This window comes from Mesoplodon densirostris, chromosome 4 (assembly GCF_025265405.1).
Source record: "Mesoplodon densirostris isolate mMesDen1 chromosome 4, mMesDen1 primary haplotype, whole genome shotgun sequence".
In the NCBI taxonomy this organism is placed as follows: Eukaryota; Metazoa; Chordata; class Mammalia; order Artiodactyla; family Ziphiidae; genus Mesoplodon; species Mesoplodon densirostris.
In genome coordinates, this window is record NC_082664.1 from 119,471,423 (window position 1) to 119,485,587 (window position 14,165).

Genomic DNA, 14,165 nt, shown 5'->3' on the forward strand with positions numbered 1-14,165 from the left:
CTGAAGATCGAGTTCCCCTACTCTCCCCAACTCCCCAACGGCCTGCCAGTTCTCAACGTGAGGATTGTGCCTAGGGCCAGCCTTCAGAAACATTCCCAGTTTGGTGATGGCCCTGTTCAGGGGCTCCGTCCTCCCTCTCAGCTCTACCCTTTCCTTCCCTCTACATCCCCCTCACAGTCTCCCCCTGGCTCCTGGGGAATTCCAACCAGGGGTCCAAGTAGGCCTCCCACCCTGGTCCATAGCTGCAGCTTGAGATCTTCCCCTTAAGCTCTTCCCCTAGTCTCTCAATCTATCCGTCTCTGGCTACCCTCCCAGGTTACACTGTCATTGTTAGGGAGCTTCTTGGGGTCAATGTTTTTCCTAAAGAGTAATGTGAAGAGTATGTAATGAGCCTGTTCTTCCCAAAGTCCCTCCCTTGACCCCTATCAAGCAGCCACCTCTCCTTGGCAGTGACCCTGACCCCAGTGTTGTCTGGCAGGCCCAGGCTAGTTTTTCTGGTTTTAGAAGTATGTCACTTGATCTGATTCTTCAGTGCTGTGGGCTTTGTTCTTTCATTTTCATTCACTCTGTAAAAAGGTCCTGGGAGCCAAGAGCTCGGCCCTGGGTTGGCACACATTAAAAAAAAGAAGGCATGTTGTTGTGTTACCTTCTGAGATACTAAATAACTTGGACTAGTCACTCATTCACCCTGACCTTTCCCTCAGCAAATGCTAAGGAGTCTTGGCAGAACAGAAAACTCCTGAGGACAGGAACCCTCCCTGGCTTTCTCTTACACCCTCCTGGGTCATTGTAGAAGCGGGGCTGGACATTAAAACAATCTCTCACACACATCAGAGTTCCTGAAAGGCAGCTCTGTGCTTGGCCCCCTGGCGAGACCCCGGCCAACAGTTTTTATGTCTTAATATTTTTAACCTGAACTTCTGTGTGATGTGACCAAGGCTTGGCCAGACCCTATTATATAAGCTGCCTGCATATTGCTTAGCATTTATAGAGATTTCTTCCTGAAACCAGTGGGCATGTCTGGTGTTCCTTTCTCTGTTGAAAATACATCAGCAATCCCATCTGGGGCTTCTGGGGAGTCAGGGAGGGGAAATGGAAAACAGAATTTGGGGCAATACTTCTATTTTTACTTTTAGACCCCTGGTCTGGCCCAGGCTGCTTCTGGGGCAGATATCAAAGGGATCTGTGGAGAAGCACTTTCACAGCCACAGGATGAGATAAATCCCATGGCTTGAATGTCCACCTCCAACCTCATCTCTGGCCTCTATCCATTACAACCATGAGCCAGTAGCACCCTCTCCTCAAGTATGACAACCAGAATGACATTGTCCAGTGTTCCCTAGGAGGCAAAACTGCCCCAGTTGAGAACCACTACTCTACAGAATCATCCAATAGAACTCTCTGCAGTGAAGGAAACATGTCACACCTGTGCTGTCCAGTATGGCAGCCTCTAGCCACATGTTGATATTGAGCACTTGAGGTGTGGTTGGTGTGACAAAGGAACTGAACTTTTGGTTTTATTTAATTTTAATAATTTAAATTTGAATGTGGCTAGTGGCTACCATGCTAGATAGCATAGCTCTGGCATATACAAGTAAAGAAGAGCCCCAGCTGGAACCCCCAGCTCAGTGGCTAGAAAAGAGCAGGTGTTTCTAGTAGGGCATGTGATGATGGCTCCACAGGAGACTGATGAGGACTCTAAAGAGGAAACACCAGCTATGACTTAACCTGGCACAAGGCAAGGAACGCAGAGTTTTAGTGGCTTACTCCTCTGGGCTTAAACACACAGCAGAAGACCCCGACATTGGGCCTCCCAGTGTTGACACTGGTAGTGCCCGGGGCCTGGGGGCCAGCCAAGAAGCTGGCATGACCCTGAGCATGGGGGTGGCGGGCATACTCTAGAAAAAAGGACTCTGGGTGCCATCAGCACATGGGGTTGGGGTGGGGGGAAGCTGTGGAGGAGGTGGCTTCCTTAACAAATCCCCGAGGGAGCTCCAGTTGGCTGAGTGGGTGTCCCAATGGCTCTCAATGATGTCTCCACTTGACAAACATTTACTGAGCCTACTACACACATGGGAGCCAGAGCTGGTAAGGGCTCAGTGTGTCTGTCTAACAAGTGGGTGAGGTATATATGACCCCTGACTATAAAGCAAGACAGACCAGGCAGGAGTCCACAACTGCCTGGGGATTCTCAGCCTCATGGCCGTGTTTAGGTGGAGTAGAGAATGCCCATAATCTGAGCTCAAGTCCACTTGCTGATGGTAGTCAGGAAACCGGCCTTGAGCCCCAGTTCTGCCAGCCCACTGGCTGGGGGAATCTCTGGTAAATTCTTCCTCTCTGGCCTGGTTTCTCCTCCGGAGCCATGAGCCATCTGGACCACAGGGCCTCCAGGGGCCCCTCCAGCTCGCTGCGCCTCCCAGCCCTCTTGTGACCCTTGTCCTTTCCCACCAGGCTCTGCTGTTCTCTCCTCTGCCTCCAAGCCGGCCTCCTGGGGGAGCTGGTATTCTAGTCGCATGGCCCATCCTGCCATTCAAGCAGGGCATAGCTGCCAATCCCTCCCCAACTAGACAAATTTCTAAAGAATTAAACTAGAGAAGCAGACTGCAGAGGCTCTCCATAGGGACGCTGTTCTGGAGTAGCAGGGAAGGACCCTGGGTGCAAGAGCCCTCGGCCCAGGGCTGGCTGCCTCCAACCAGTGGCCTGCAGAGGTCACTCCCTGGGGGAGCAGGCCAGGGAAGGATGGGGCTAGCCAAGCCAGCGCAGGTCCAGAAAAATGCCTCAGAGTGCTACTGCTGAGTAGACTAGTTTCCACAGCAGAAACACAGAGCAGGCAGGTGGCCCCTGCCTGGAAAGAAAGAAAAACCTCAAACCAGGCCACGTTTCTCCTGCTCTCCTTTCCTCAGTGAGCATTATTTAAAAAAAAAAAAAAAAAAAAAAAAAGGATAAAATTACAAAGAACATTCCATGATATCCCTACTAAAAGCCCCACTGACTTTAAAAAATAAAATAAAATAAAATAAGGGGACCTCCCTGGTGGCTCAGTGGTTAAGAATCCACCTGCCAGTAAAGGGGACATGGGTTCGATCCCTGGTCCGGGAAGATCCCACATGCCACAGAGCAACTAGGCCCGTGTGCCACAACTACTGAAGCCCGTGCGCCTAGAGCCCATGCTCCACAACAAGAGAAGCCACCGCAGTGAGAAGCCCGCACACCGCAACGAAGAGTAGCCCTCGCTTGCCACAACTAGAGAAAGCCAGTGCACAGCAACGAAGACCCAACGCAGCCAAAAATAAATAAATAAATTTATTTAAAAATAAATTAAAAAATTAAAAATAAAACAAAATAAGTACACAAAGAGGTTAGAAAATCAAAATTGAACAGAATGACACAAAATGCAAGTCTCCCTTCCTGCCCCCATCTCTCCACAAGGGTAACCACCTCCAGGGGGAAGACCACAGGCAGTAACTTTGATATGTGAACACACAAAAGGAATCCTACTATATGCCAGCAGTTGGCAAACCTTTTCTATAAAGGTCCAGATACTATTTTAGGCGTTGTCACAACTACTCTACTCTGTAGTAGCAAGACTGTAGCCATAGGCAATACTTAAATGAATGGGTGTGGATGTGCTCCAATAAAATGTTACAGACACTGAAACCTGAATTTTATATAATTTTATATGGCACAAAATAATCTTCTTTTGATTTTTTTCAACCATTTAAAAATGTAAGTAGTTTACATATGCATGGTTCGCAGGCCATACAGAAACAGACAAGAATGTGGCCTGTGGGCCACACTTTACTAACTTCAGCACCTTGCTCATTTCACTTATATCTTGAGGACTGTCCTATATCAGCGCACAAGATCCACCCATTCTTCTGAACTGCTGCCTCCGAATCCATCAAGAGGCTGAACCACAACTGCACCACAGCTCTACTGTTGGATATTTTGTTTGTTTCCGTTTTCTTTTAAAATTATAAACAGTGCTAAAATGAACATGCGTGTACATTTGGTGAACTTTTGTACCCTATAGCAGCGGTCCCCAACCTTTTTTGGCACCAGGGACTGGTTTCATGGAAGACAATTTTTTCACTGGTCCGGGGCGGGGGGTGGGGTGGGGGGAGAGGGATGGCTCAGGCTGTAATTCGAGTGATGGGGAGAGGCAGGCAGATGAAGCTTTGCTCAGTCGCCTGCCGCTCACCTCCTGCTGTGCGGCCCGGTATTGGTCCGTGGCCCAGGAGCTGGGGACTCCTGCCCTATAGGATTCAATCCTATGGGTGAAGCAAGGGCTGTGACCATTTTTGCTTTCTCTAGATATTGCCACAACAGTCCTCCAGAAAAGCAGAATTTACTTCATTCTGCGTACGAGCAGGGCCCTCTTCCTGCACCCTTAACAGTCCTGAATGTCCCGACAGGCATTCTGGCAACAGCCTTTTCTAAGGCCAAGGCCTGCCAACTCCCTGGGTGGGAGATTTTTTCCACTTTTAGAAATCCTCTTCTGGCTCTCAGCCCTGCTGACACCTACCCGGCAAAAGCTAGAGAGGTGTTCTGTTTTCTCCTCCATAGTGAGGAGGGTACCAACCAAAGGGCAGAAACTGACTAAGCTAACTGCTCAGATTTAAGTGCCACTCAATTACATGACGATCACAGAACTGCAAAACAGCCACAGCTCCTACACCCCAGGACCTTCTCTCAGGCTGCCTTTGGTCCTAGTCCTTTTTGTCCTCACATCTAGAATCTTCTACGACTCATGCCAGAAGAGTCCTTGGAGATGTATCATTTGGGTACCTGGCCCCCACTTTATTGCAGGGATAAGAAAACTGAGGCCATAAAAAAGACCTGACTTGCCCAGAGTCCCAGCGTGAGAAATCCTCTATGTGCAACGCCTCTTTTGAGGGAGGGCTGGCCCCCCACTGTCCAACTCCTCCCACCTCACACAAAGCCTCCAAGGCTTCTTTGCTGGTGGCCACTCTCTCCAACTGCTGGTGAGTGAGGCAGAAAACCAAATCTACCCCTCCCTATCACTCCCCCATAGTCTCCTTGGTCTGGCTCCAGGTCAATGGTCCTCCTGGGAAGCCTGAACACACTGGTGGATCAGGAGTAATCCTGAGCCAGGTCCGTAGAATCACCCAGCTCCCTGCCGCCCATATCCCAGCTGCTCGTTTGCTAGTCAAGATCTAGGGATCCCTAAGGGAGCTCAGCAAAGCCTCAATCATGTGAGTCCATGACTTAGGCAAAGAGCTGAGAAGGACTGCTCCAAGGGACAAAGACTACTCCTGGAGGTGATCCAGAAGGGGGGCACCGGGGAGATCAGTACAATCAGGGAGTGTGGGGAAGAGCCAGGGGAAAGGCCACCCCCCCACCCCGGGGCCAACACAAGGCAAGCAGGGATCCCCCTTTGGTTACCAACACCTCACAAGGACTCCACTGAGCAAATCCAGGCTCTCTGGAGAGCTGTCTACCCACAGGATGAGAGGGATGCGGGCCCCTCCACATAAGCGGATGGACGGTGGCTCCACGGCTCTTCCCACATGGGCCGTCTCACCAACCCCAACACCCCACACCACGTGTGGCTGCCCCAAAGGACACGACAACAAGGGAAAAGGAGAGGGGGATGGACAGGAAACAAACAGTGTTAAGCGCTTCCGTGTGCCAGGAGCTGCGCCTAGCCGTGGGCACAAGATGGCAGTTTCATGTGTCCCCCTCCCCCAGCCTTGCAAACATTCCCGAGGGGATGGGTGGCAGCCACCATCTTTATTTTAAAATGAGAAAGGCAGGCTCCTAGAGGCTAAGTCAGGGAGTCCTCTCTCCTTGTCACTGCCCTTCTGGCTGCCTGACCTTCAGCTTCAACTCCAGCCAGAGACAGAGAGCCAAGTCCCATTCCACACGTGGCCTGTCCCCCACAGAGGCTGGACTAAAAGTCCTAGGGTAGGCTGGAGAGCCTCCCTGCTTCAGGCAACCCTTTCCTCACACCCGCATAAATGCTGGCTGTGTGGGATGGCAGGAAGCGGTGGAGCTGCCATTTCCCTCTGCCCTGAGGTTGCTCATCTGTTTCCTGGGATAGGACTCCCTGCCCCCACCCACCCCAAGTCCGGAAATTCACTTGCTCTGGGGCTATGGGAAAAGGGAACTGCATGGCTCCCTCCCTCCCCAGAGGGCGGTGGCAGAGGCTGTTGCTGCAGCAACGCTTGCAGGCCTCCCGCCCTCAAGGCTCTAGCTGGCCAGCTCCTACCAACGGTTCTGGGCACATGAGGAGGGGGCAGGCCGAAGGGGTTACTGCCCCAAAGCACCAGTGCCCAGCCTCAGAGCAGCCACAACACTCTCCTCCCTTCCCTCTTCTGGCCTGACTGGCATCCCTGGCTGCCTGGAGGGTGGGGTGAGGGGGTGACTTTCTGGGTATAAGTTTGTGGAAAGTTAAAAAAAAAAAAAAAAAAAAAGCCGCTTTCCCGCCCTTGCCTGTGACTCCTGACATAGTCATCTGCAAGCGAGCACTGCTCCCTGCTGGACATTTAGGGTACACCCGCCTGCGCCACCCTGAGTTAGGTGCTATGCAGATACAAGCAAGGAAAAAAGCACAGCCTGGGCCTCAACGGCTTAACACTCCAGAAAACTAGTGTCTGACAACACAGGCAGTGTCAAAGATAACCTATGGTTCCACAGCTTGGTCAAGATTCTCTTCTTAACCAAACTTTAGTCAGGCTCCTTTGAGCCACTTTTTCAACTAGGCCCGTCTTTGGGTTTCGTCCTCCAGAGCAAGATTCCTGCTACGTTGGTTTAGCCAGAATCCCCTACACTCGATATCTGATCAGCCTGGATCTCTCATCAGGCTCCTCATCCCCCAACAGCCCCCAGATCATCCTGGGCTGCCTTCAGCAAGAATCCGGTCAGGACAGTTTTGCTAAAATCTCCCTTACCCCTGATGTTTCCTCTTAGTAATTTTCCATCCACTGACACACACACACACACACACACACACACACACACACACACACACACACACACACACACACACACACACACACACACACACACACACACACACACACACACACACACACACACACACACACACACACACACACACACACACACACACACACACACACACTGCTCCTTGGCTACAAATCTCCACTTTTCCTTGTTGTATTCAGAATTAAACCCAGTTCTATACTGAGATCTATTTTCCCCTATTGCAATAGTTTTTCTGAATAAAACCTGTTTTTACCACTTTACTTCTAGTTTTTCTTTAATACATCAAATGAGTTTTAAAAGGAAGGGAGCAAAACCACATGGGCTGAGGCAGGCCAGGAAGGCTTTTACATGAAGTGTTTGTGGAGAATTTGAAAAGGCAGGGAAAAGTAGGCAGGGCGGCACAGCCTGGAAGGGGCTGGGCCAAAGCAAAGGCCATCAGGGTGGAGCGTGGGGTAGCTGGAGAGTGGCAGACCAGTGAAGGGCCTAGGTTACCAGACGAAGAAGTGGGGTTATCACCAGCTGGCTTTCACATTTTTTAAAGCCTTGAACTTTTCCTGCAAAAGAATATGCCCCAGAACCCCTACATATAAAACTGATCAAAGTTGAGGTGATCTGACCAAAGGCAGGGGGCCAAGCCCCCCACCTCCAACACACTGTGGTGGCCCCTGGGCATCTCTGAACACCTGAAGGAGCAGAGTTTGAAACCAGAGCTGCGGGCAGCGGGGAGCCCCTAAGGTTCCAGTGCATTTGGACTGACAGGACACCCATGGTGTCTAACAAGGAGGGAGGACAGAGCCACAATGTCCTGGATGGAGTGAAAGCAGAGGCAGGGAGCCCAAGGCAGCCAGGGGGCGCTGAGAACTTGCCACACTTCTCCAGCCAGCTCTTCTCTCATGCTAGGACTTCATGGAATTCAAAGCAAATGTTTGGGAACCCAAAACCTCCATTCACCACAGCGTTCCTTTTGCAGTCTCCCCTCACTCTCTGTCTACTACCTAATCTAGCTCCTGGTTATATTGTCACACTGGTCTCTGTCTCCGCGTCCCCCACATACCAATGCACACAGAGGACTTCCACAAACACCATGATTAAGAAAAAGAAAACCCTGTGCACTGCACAAAAACAGGCTGGCCCCAGAGCATCAGCCCTCTAATGCCCGAGGCTGTCTAGTAAGCATACTCACGCCAGGAATGTCCAAAAGCCTTGACACCAGAAGAGGCAACTTCAGGGCAGCAACACTCCCAGTGACACCCACAAGAACATGGAACTGTCTCTCCACCAAGGGTGCAGCAGCTGAACATGTGGCCCTGGGTTCCATGTGCGGTCTGGTGGCTTCGAGTCCTGGGAGCCTGCCAGAACTGGGCTCCATAAAGCTCTGTCAGGATTTAGGATCTAAAAGCAGAACGGGGGTGCCTGCTTCATTCATACATTCAACCAAAATGTATTGAGCACCCTGTATTAGACCCTGGGCCAGATGCTAGGGTTCCTGAGGGGTCAACAGTCCCAGCTTCTGGGAGCACACAGTGTGATAAGAAGGTCAGACACCCTCACCCAACGTGGGTCAGTCACAATGTAATGCGGTCGGTGCCATGAGGCTGGGCTGCCTACAAGTTACTGTCTGAGTAAGTCAGAGACCAAAAAAAATAACATTCAGGTTGAGTCCTGCAGGACGAGGAAGTTTTTCAGAGAAACAAGGAAATAACTTTGCAAGAAGGAGCAATCTTGCAGAGGTGAAGAGGCCTGAAGGAGGGTGGCAGGTCTGGGGAACAGAAAGCAGCTTAGCAGTGAGGCTAAAGCGTGATGGAAGGTGGGGGGGCAGTGGGGCGGGCAGGAGGTAAGGCTGCAAAGTCAGGTCAAGGACTAAATGTCAAGAACAGTGAGGGCTATGGTGCGTTTTCATTTTAGAAAGACGGTGCTGGTGAGAAGTGTGGAGGGGGCCTTGGTGGTGAAGAGACTGGAGGGGGCAGACAAAGGAGCCACTGCAGTGGGCTAGGCTGGCTGAAGAGAGTGGCAGGTCAGGGTAGGTTCCAGGGATGCCTGTGGGGTAGAACCCTATGCAACAAAGGGGTTTGGGTGCTCCAGGGAGCTGAGAGATTTGCCCCTCTGTCCCTCCCTGTGGATCAGGCACCACCCTACAAATCCAAGGCCGAGAAGAGACAAGCATAAAAAGGATAAAGGCCACCCCATGAGACCAGCTGCTTGGTTTCTTCCTCTGGCCCTCAGATGTTGCTAGAAGTGAGTGTTCATAATATGGCTGATGAACACATCAAAACCTACATTCTGGCAGACTGGGCCAGCAAAACATACTCCATCAGCAACAATTATCAAGGACCAACTACATCTAGCACCGGCAAAGAAATTGTGGAAGAGACAGCCGCCGCCTTTAGGGAATCTGTGCATGAACTGAGAAGACAAGAGTCACACCTGAAATCACTTGAGATGGGTCCTTCTCTGGGATGCACCTTTTTGGTGATCACTGATTCAATCTGTACATCAGTTTCCTTGCCTTTCCCTCTCCACTTTCCCACGACCACCAACACCCCCAGCAAGCTCCCTGAATGTGCGACCTGGTCTAAACACCAACTGTCAGACAGGTATTGGGCCTGTAGTAGGTCCTGAACATCTGCTGAATGAGTAATAAACTGTACCCTCTGAAGCAGAGTGGGGCAGAGAACAGAAGCCTGGCCTATGAATCAGGAGCCCTGGGCCCTGTCCATGGTTGTGCTCCTGACCTGGGAGATGTACTCAAAAAGGGTAGAACCAACAAGGGGAAGGGAGACCAAGGCAGACCCCGAAGAGGAAGTCCAGTGAGTCACCCAATGGCTATCTATGTGGCTGCACACCCATAAGGGCTCCCTCTTCACTCCACAGGCCCCTTGGCTCCTTAGGGCCTCTTTGTCCATTTTTTGCCTTCAAGACTCAGACACATAACCACATGAGCTGAGGATCATGTTTGGGTCTATTACTCCACTTCTACCTGGAAGGGTCTCTGAGGGGCCCAGACCCTTCTCAACAGGCGTTAAGCACAGGCCAGTTCCCTAGAACAGAACTTCCGCCAAAGTTCCATTCCATTTGAGTAGCGATCTCAACCTCTACTCTACGTCAGGGCCTCAGCCAGGGGCCATGCTTGCCCAGAGCAGAACTGAGTCTACTCTAGGGCCTGGAGTGCCCTGTTAGCAACTGACAAGGTCTAGAGGGCCTATCAGCCAGCTTCCCAGAACTAATCAGTGTGCTAGTGAGCACCCACAGTAGGTGATAGAGGCACATTCTGGACTCTCCAGGGAAACCCGCCTGCCAAATCCCAAACCTTGACCCTGTCCTACCCCAGCCAACCGGTGCAAGGACATGGAGATTCCTGCAAAACCAGAAGCTGAATTTAAAACCTCCTCCAGGGAACTCCCCAGTCGTCCAGTAGTTAGGACTTGGCCCCCTCACTGCCGAGCGCCCAGGTTCAACCCCTGGTCAGGGAACTAAGATCCCACAAGCTGCGTGGTGCAACAAAAAAAACCGAAAAAAATTTAAAAATTAAAAAAATAAAAATAAAACCTCCTCCAAATCAAATTGATATCATTCCTAGGGAATAGGTTACTGAAAGCAGTCAGTTAAACTTGGGGCAGGAATCCATGCTGGTGACTTCAGCTGCTTCCCCATAGCAGGTGGTACAGCCCAAGATTTACTACTTAGCCTTCTGAGCGATCTTTGTTAAGGACCAAAGACTACCTTTCTAGAAGGGGGGTGGGGGTAGGGGATATGTACTTGAGGATCAGAAAGTGGAAAATTTAACCAACATCTGAAAGCAAGGTCAAATCAGTTCAATCTGACAGTCCCATGTAGGGTGACAGCTGGCAGGAGTTCTTTTTTTTTTTTTTTAACATGTATTTATTTATTTACTTTTAATTTAATTCTTTTTTTTTTGGCCATGCCACGTGGCATATGGGAACTTAGTTCCCTGACCAGGGAGTCTTAGCCACTGGACCACCAGGGAAGTCCCTTTTTTAAAAAATATTTATTTGGTTGCACTCGGTCTTAGTTGCAGCAGGCAGGCTCCTTAATTGCAGCACGTGGGCTCCTTAGTTGTGGCAAGTGAACTCTTAGTTGTGGCATGCATGTGGGATCTAGTTCCCTGACCAGGGATCGAACCCGGGGCCCCTGCATTGGGAGCATGGAGCCATATCCACTGCACCTCCAGGGAAGTCCCAGCAGTTCTTTATGTTTACTGTCAAAAAAAGATCAAATCCCAAACCAGTAAGTCTATTACTCTACCCAGTCCCTGTTAGAACCATCTATTTGCACAGCCAAGGTAGCTGTAGACAGCACCTCATTTTCCTGAGCTCTGCTCTACTCATAGGAATTCTTGAGCAGCAGAAAGAGTTGGCAGGCAGAGAGGTTATAGGGCTGAAGGTTGTGATTACTGAGCCTCAAGCACCCAGGGCACCAGCCATGCAGGTAGCCACATGCATACAGTCACAGCCAAAAAAATGACAGTTTCTCTGTCCTTTAGAAAGACAAAGCCAGACAGAGTAAAGAGCCTCAGTTGTGGCAGACTTGTGATGTGTAAGTCTCCTTCTCTGATGAGTTTAATTAGGACAGAGTTAAGTAAAAGTTTCAGGAATACTTGCCAGCCACAATATGGGCAAGTGTGCAGCCAGGGCAGGACCAGGGCTAAAAAAAAAGCCAGATGGGGTATGAGCCCAGCACAGCACAGGAATGATGAGGAACTGGGGCCTAGGAAAAAGCAGAACCAAACTTGGGTGGGTGGGCAGGGATCCAGGATCCATTACGAGCTTGAATCCTTTAGCCTGACGTCAAAGTTCCTACTACTGGCCCCAAGAGTCTGTTCTGGCCTCATCTCCCACCGGTCAATACAACTCTGCCCCAGTAATAATGAAACACCTATAGTTCCCCATAGCGGTACTCTTCCCCCAAACCCAGTCATTAAAAGGAGTCACGTGGCCACAGGGGCACTTTAAACCCCTTCCTCCAAGGAAAGGCAAGGAGCTCTTCAGGGAGAGCTCAAGGTCTTGACATTCTGCTAAGACTGCTCTTCTCTCAGGACGTCTCTGGCGGGCCAGTGGTTAAGACACCAGTGGTTAAGACGCCGAGCTTCGAATGCAAGGGGCTCAGGTTCTATCCCTGGCTTGGGAGCTTAGATCCCATGGGCTGCCAGTGCAGCCAAGAAAATTAAAAACAAAAAACAAACAAACAAAAAGACTGCTTTTCTCTCAAACCAGAAGCAGGCATGCTTCCAGAGTCTGCTACTCCTGGAATCCCATTAGGCACCCCTCCTCAAGGCCACATGTTGGGGATATATACATATATATTACATTCACACGCGGTGACTACTAGTGAGGGAGTGACTGAGAACTGCCACCTCTCAGTCACTGGGAGAGATGTGGAAAACTCCTGCCCCAAGATACCCACCACTTCCCCAGCTTGGGAATCTCCCCTGCCTATTATCTGGCACAGGCCTCCAATACTTCAAAGTACAGCACGAAGTTTTTCTCTGACAAAATTTGGCCTCACTTTCATTTTCAATGCCGTTCGGCACTTTTAGGTGGAGCCAGAGTACAACTGCAATATCCCAGGGCTTTACTTTTTCTATTTTACCAACTTGTAGAATATAGTTTGTACTTTGGGCCATCCCCATTCCTTTCTGGAGGCAGGCTCATGGATTTTGTTTCTGTTTCTTTAAGGCAAAAGGTTAAGTGTGGGTAACCGATAGGACCACCTTTTAAACTAGATTAAATGGTACTGGTTAATTGCAGAGCAGCACAAAGCCGGGATGGGAGCGTGTATATATATATATAAATGCCCCACTTCAGGATGGAGACGGGAAGGGGTCCATAGCGCTCCGGCCCCACAGGTTCCACAGGCCCTACACACACACACAGCCGCAGACCCGCAGCGGCAAGCAAAGCTTCTCGGGCACCGATAGGAGGGAGAGGACACACACACACACACACACACACACACACAGAGCCACAGACCCAAAATCGCGAATGAAGCGTTTCCAGCCTCCCTCCTGCCCCACCGCAAGAAACCAGCCTCCAGAGGGCCCCCCAGACTCCTCACCCGCGTCAGGCGCGTCTCGGAGCAGCCCCCAAATATCGCGATACCTCGATCGCCCCCCCCCCCCCCCCCCGCAGATTCTGACTGGCACGCAACGCTACCACAGTCGCCGGCAGCCTCCGCGACTGCGCAGACTTCTGGGAGTTGCAGTCCACTTCTCAGCCTTCTGGGAACTGTAGTCCATTCCGGGGAGTCCTGTCGGGAACACCAGCTCCCAAGTTCTTGGTATTTCCTGTGCTCATCTGGGCCTGGCCCAGATTGTCTGACCTACTTACCATCGCCCCAGCCCCAGCCCCATCCCACACTGCTCATCACTGCAGCACTTAATACTTAACATTTACTGAGCCTCTTGTATGGTTTTTGTTTTTTTTTTTTTTTGCGTTACGGGGGCCTCTCACTGTTGTGGCCTCTCCCGTTGCGGAGCACAGGCTCCAGACGCGCAGGCTCAGCGGCCATGGCTCACGGGCCCAGCCGCTCCGCGGCATGTGGGATCTTCCCAGACCGGGGCACGAACCCGCGTCCCCTGCACCGGCAGGCGGACTCTCAACCACTGCGCCACCAGGGAAGCCCCTTGTATGTCTTAAGTGCACAGGATACAGAGCTAAATCAGACTCTTCCCTGCTCTTGAGACAAAGAGGGACACAAAAAATTACAGAATAAGGTCCATGAGGAAGGAGAGGGTCCTAAGTAACAATCAGAGGCAGAGAAGCCCTCTCAGAGGAGTCACTCAAGGTGAATCTTGAAGGATGACCAGGAGCTTAAATAAAAAGTGCCAGAACGGCCCTCCAAGTGGAGGACACAGCATTGGCAAAGGGAAAGCAGCAGAGGAAAGCACGTTGGATACACCTCCCTGCCCTCTTCATTCTCCAGCATCCACAGGCCCCTGGGTCCTCAATCAGCTGCCAGTCTCCTTCAATGAGAGCTGAGGGGGGGCCCTCTGTGCTCTACCCCTGCCCCTGCCTACAGGGACCATCTGAACCAAACCACCCCTCACCCACTGATCCAGCCTTCTACTTCTTCCTCAGGGAACTCAGAACTCCTCCTCCTAACAGGCAGAAGACCTCTGTGGCAATTTCGAGGCTGCCTCAGAGAAAGAACCACACAGAGGTGTGTGACTTTTGGCC

At 51.1% G+C, this 14,165-nt stretch overlaps 1 protein-coding gene across 11 annotated transcripts in view; it reads right to left on the minus strand.

Annotated features, from left to right (window-relative positions):
* The window catches only part of PPCDC (phosphopantothenoylcysteine decarboxylase), a 108,214-nt gene extending 95,140 nt beyond the window's left edge, over positions 1–13,074 (minus strand). For all 11 annotated transcript variants that reach the window (XR_009531784.1, XR_009531788.1, XR_009531789.1 and 8 more), the window contains exons 1-2: positions 13,045–13,074; positions 8,156–8,364 (exon numbers count right to left, since the gene is read on the minus strand). Coding sequence is in view for 2 of the 11 variants with exons in the window: in XM_060096986.1 (XP_059952969.1) it covers positions 8,156–8,341 (186 nt within the window). In the remaining 9 variants the exon portion in view is untranslated. The remainder of the gene's footprint in view (positions 1–8,155; positions 8,365–13,044) is intronic.
* Positions 13,075–14,165: the final 1,091 nt, after the last annotated feature.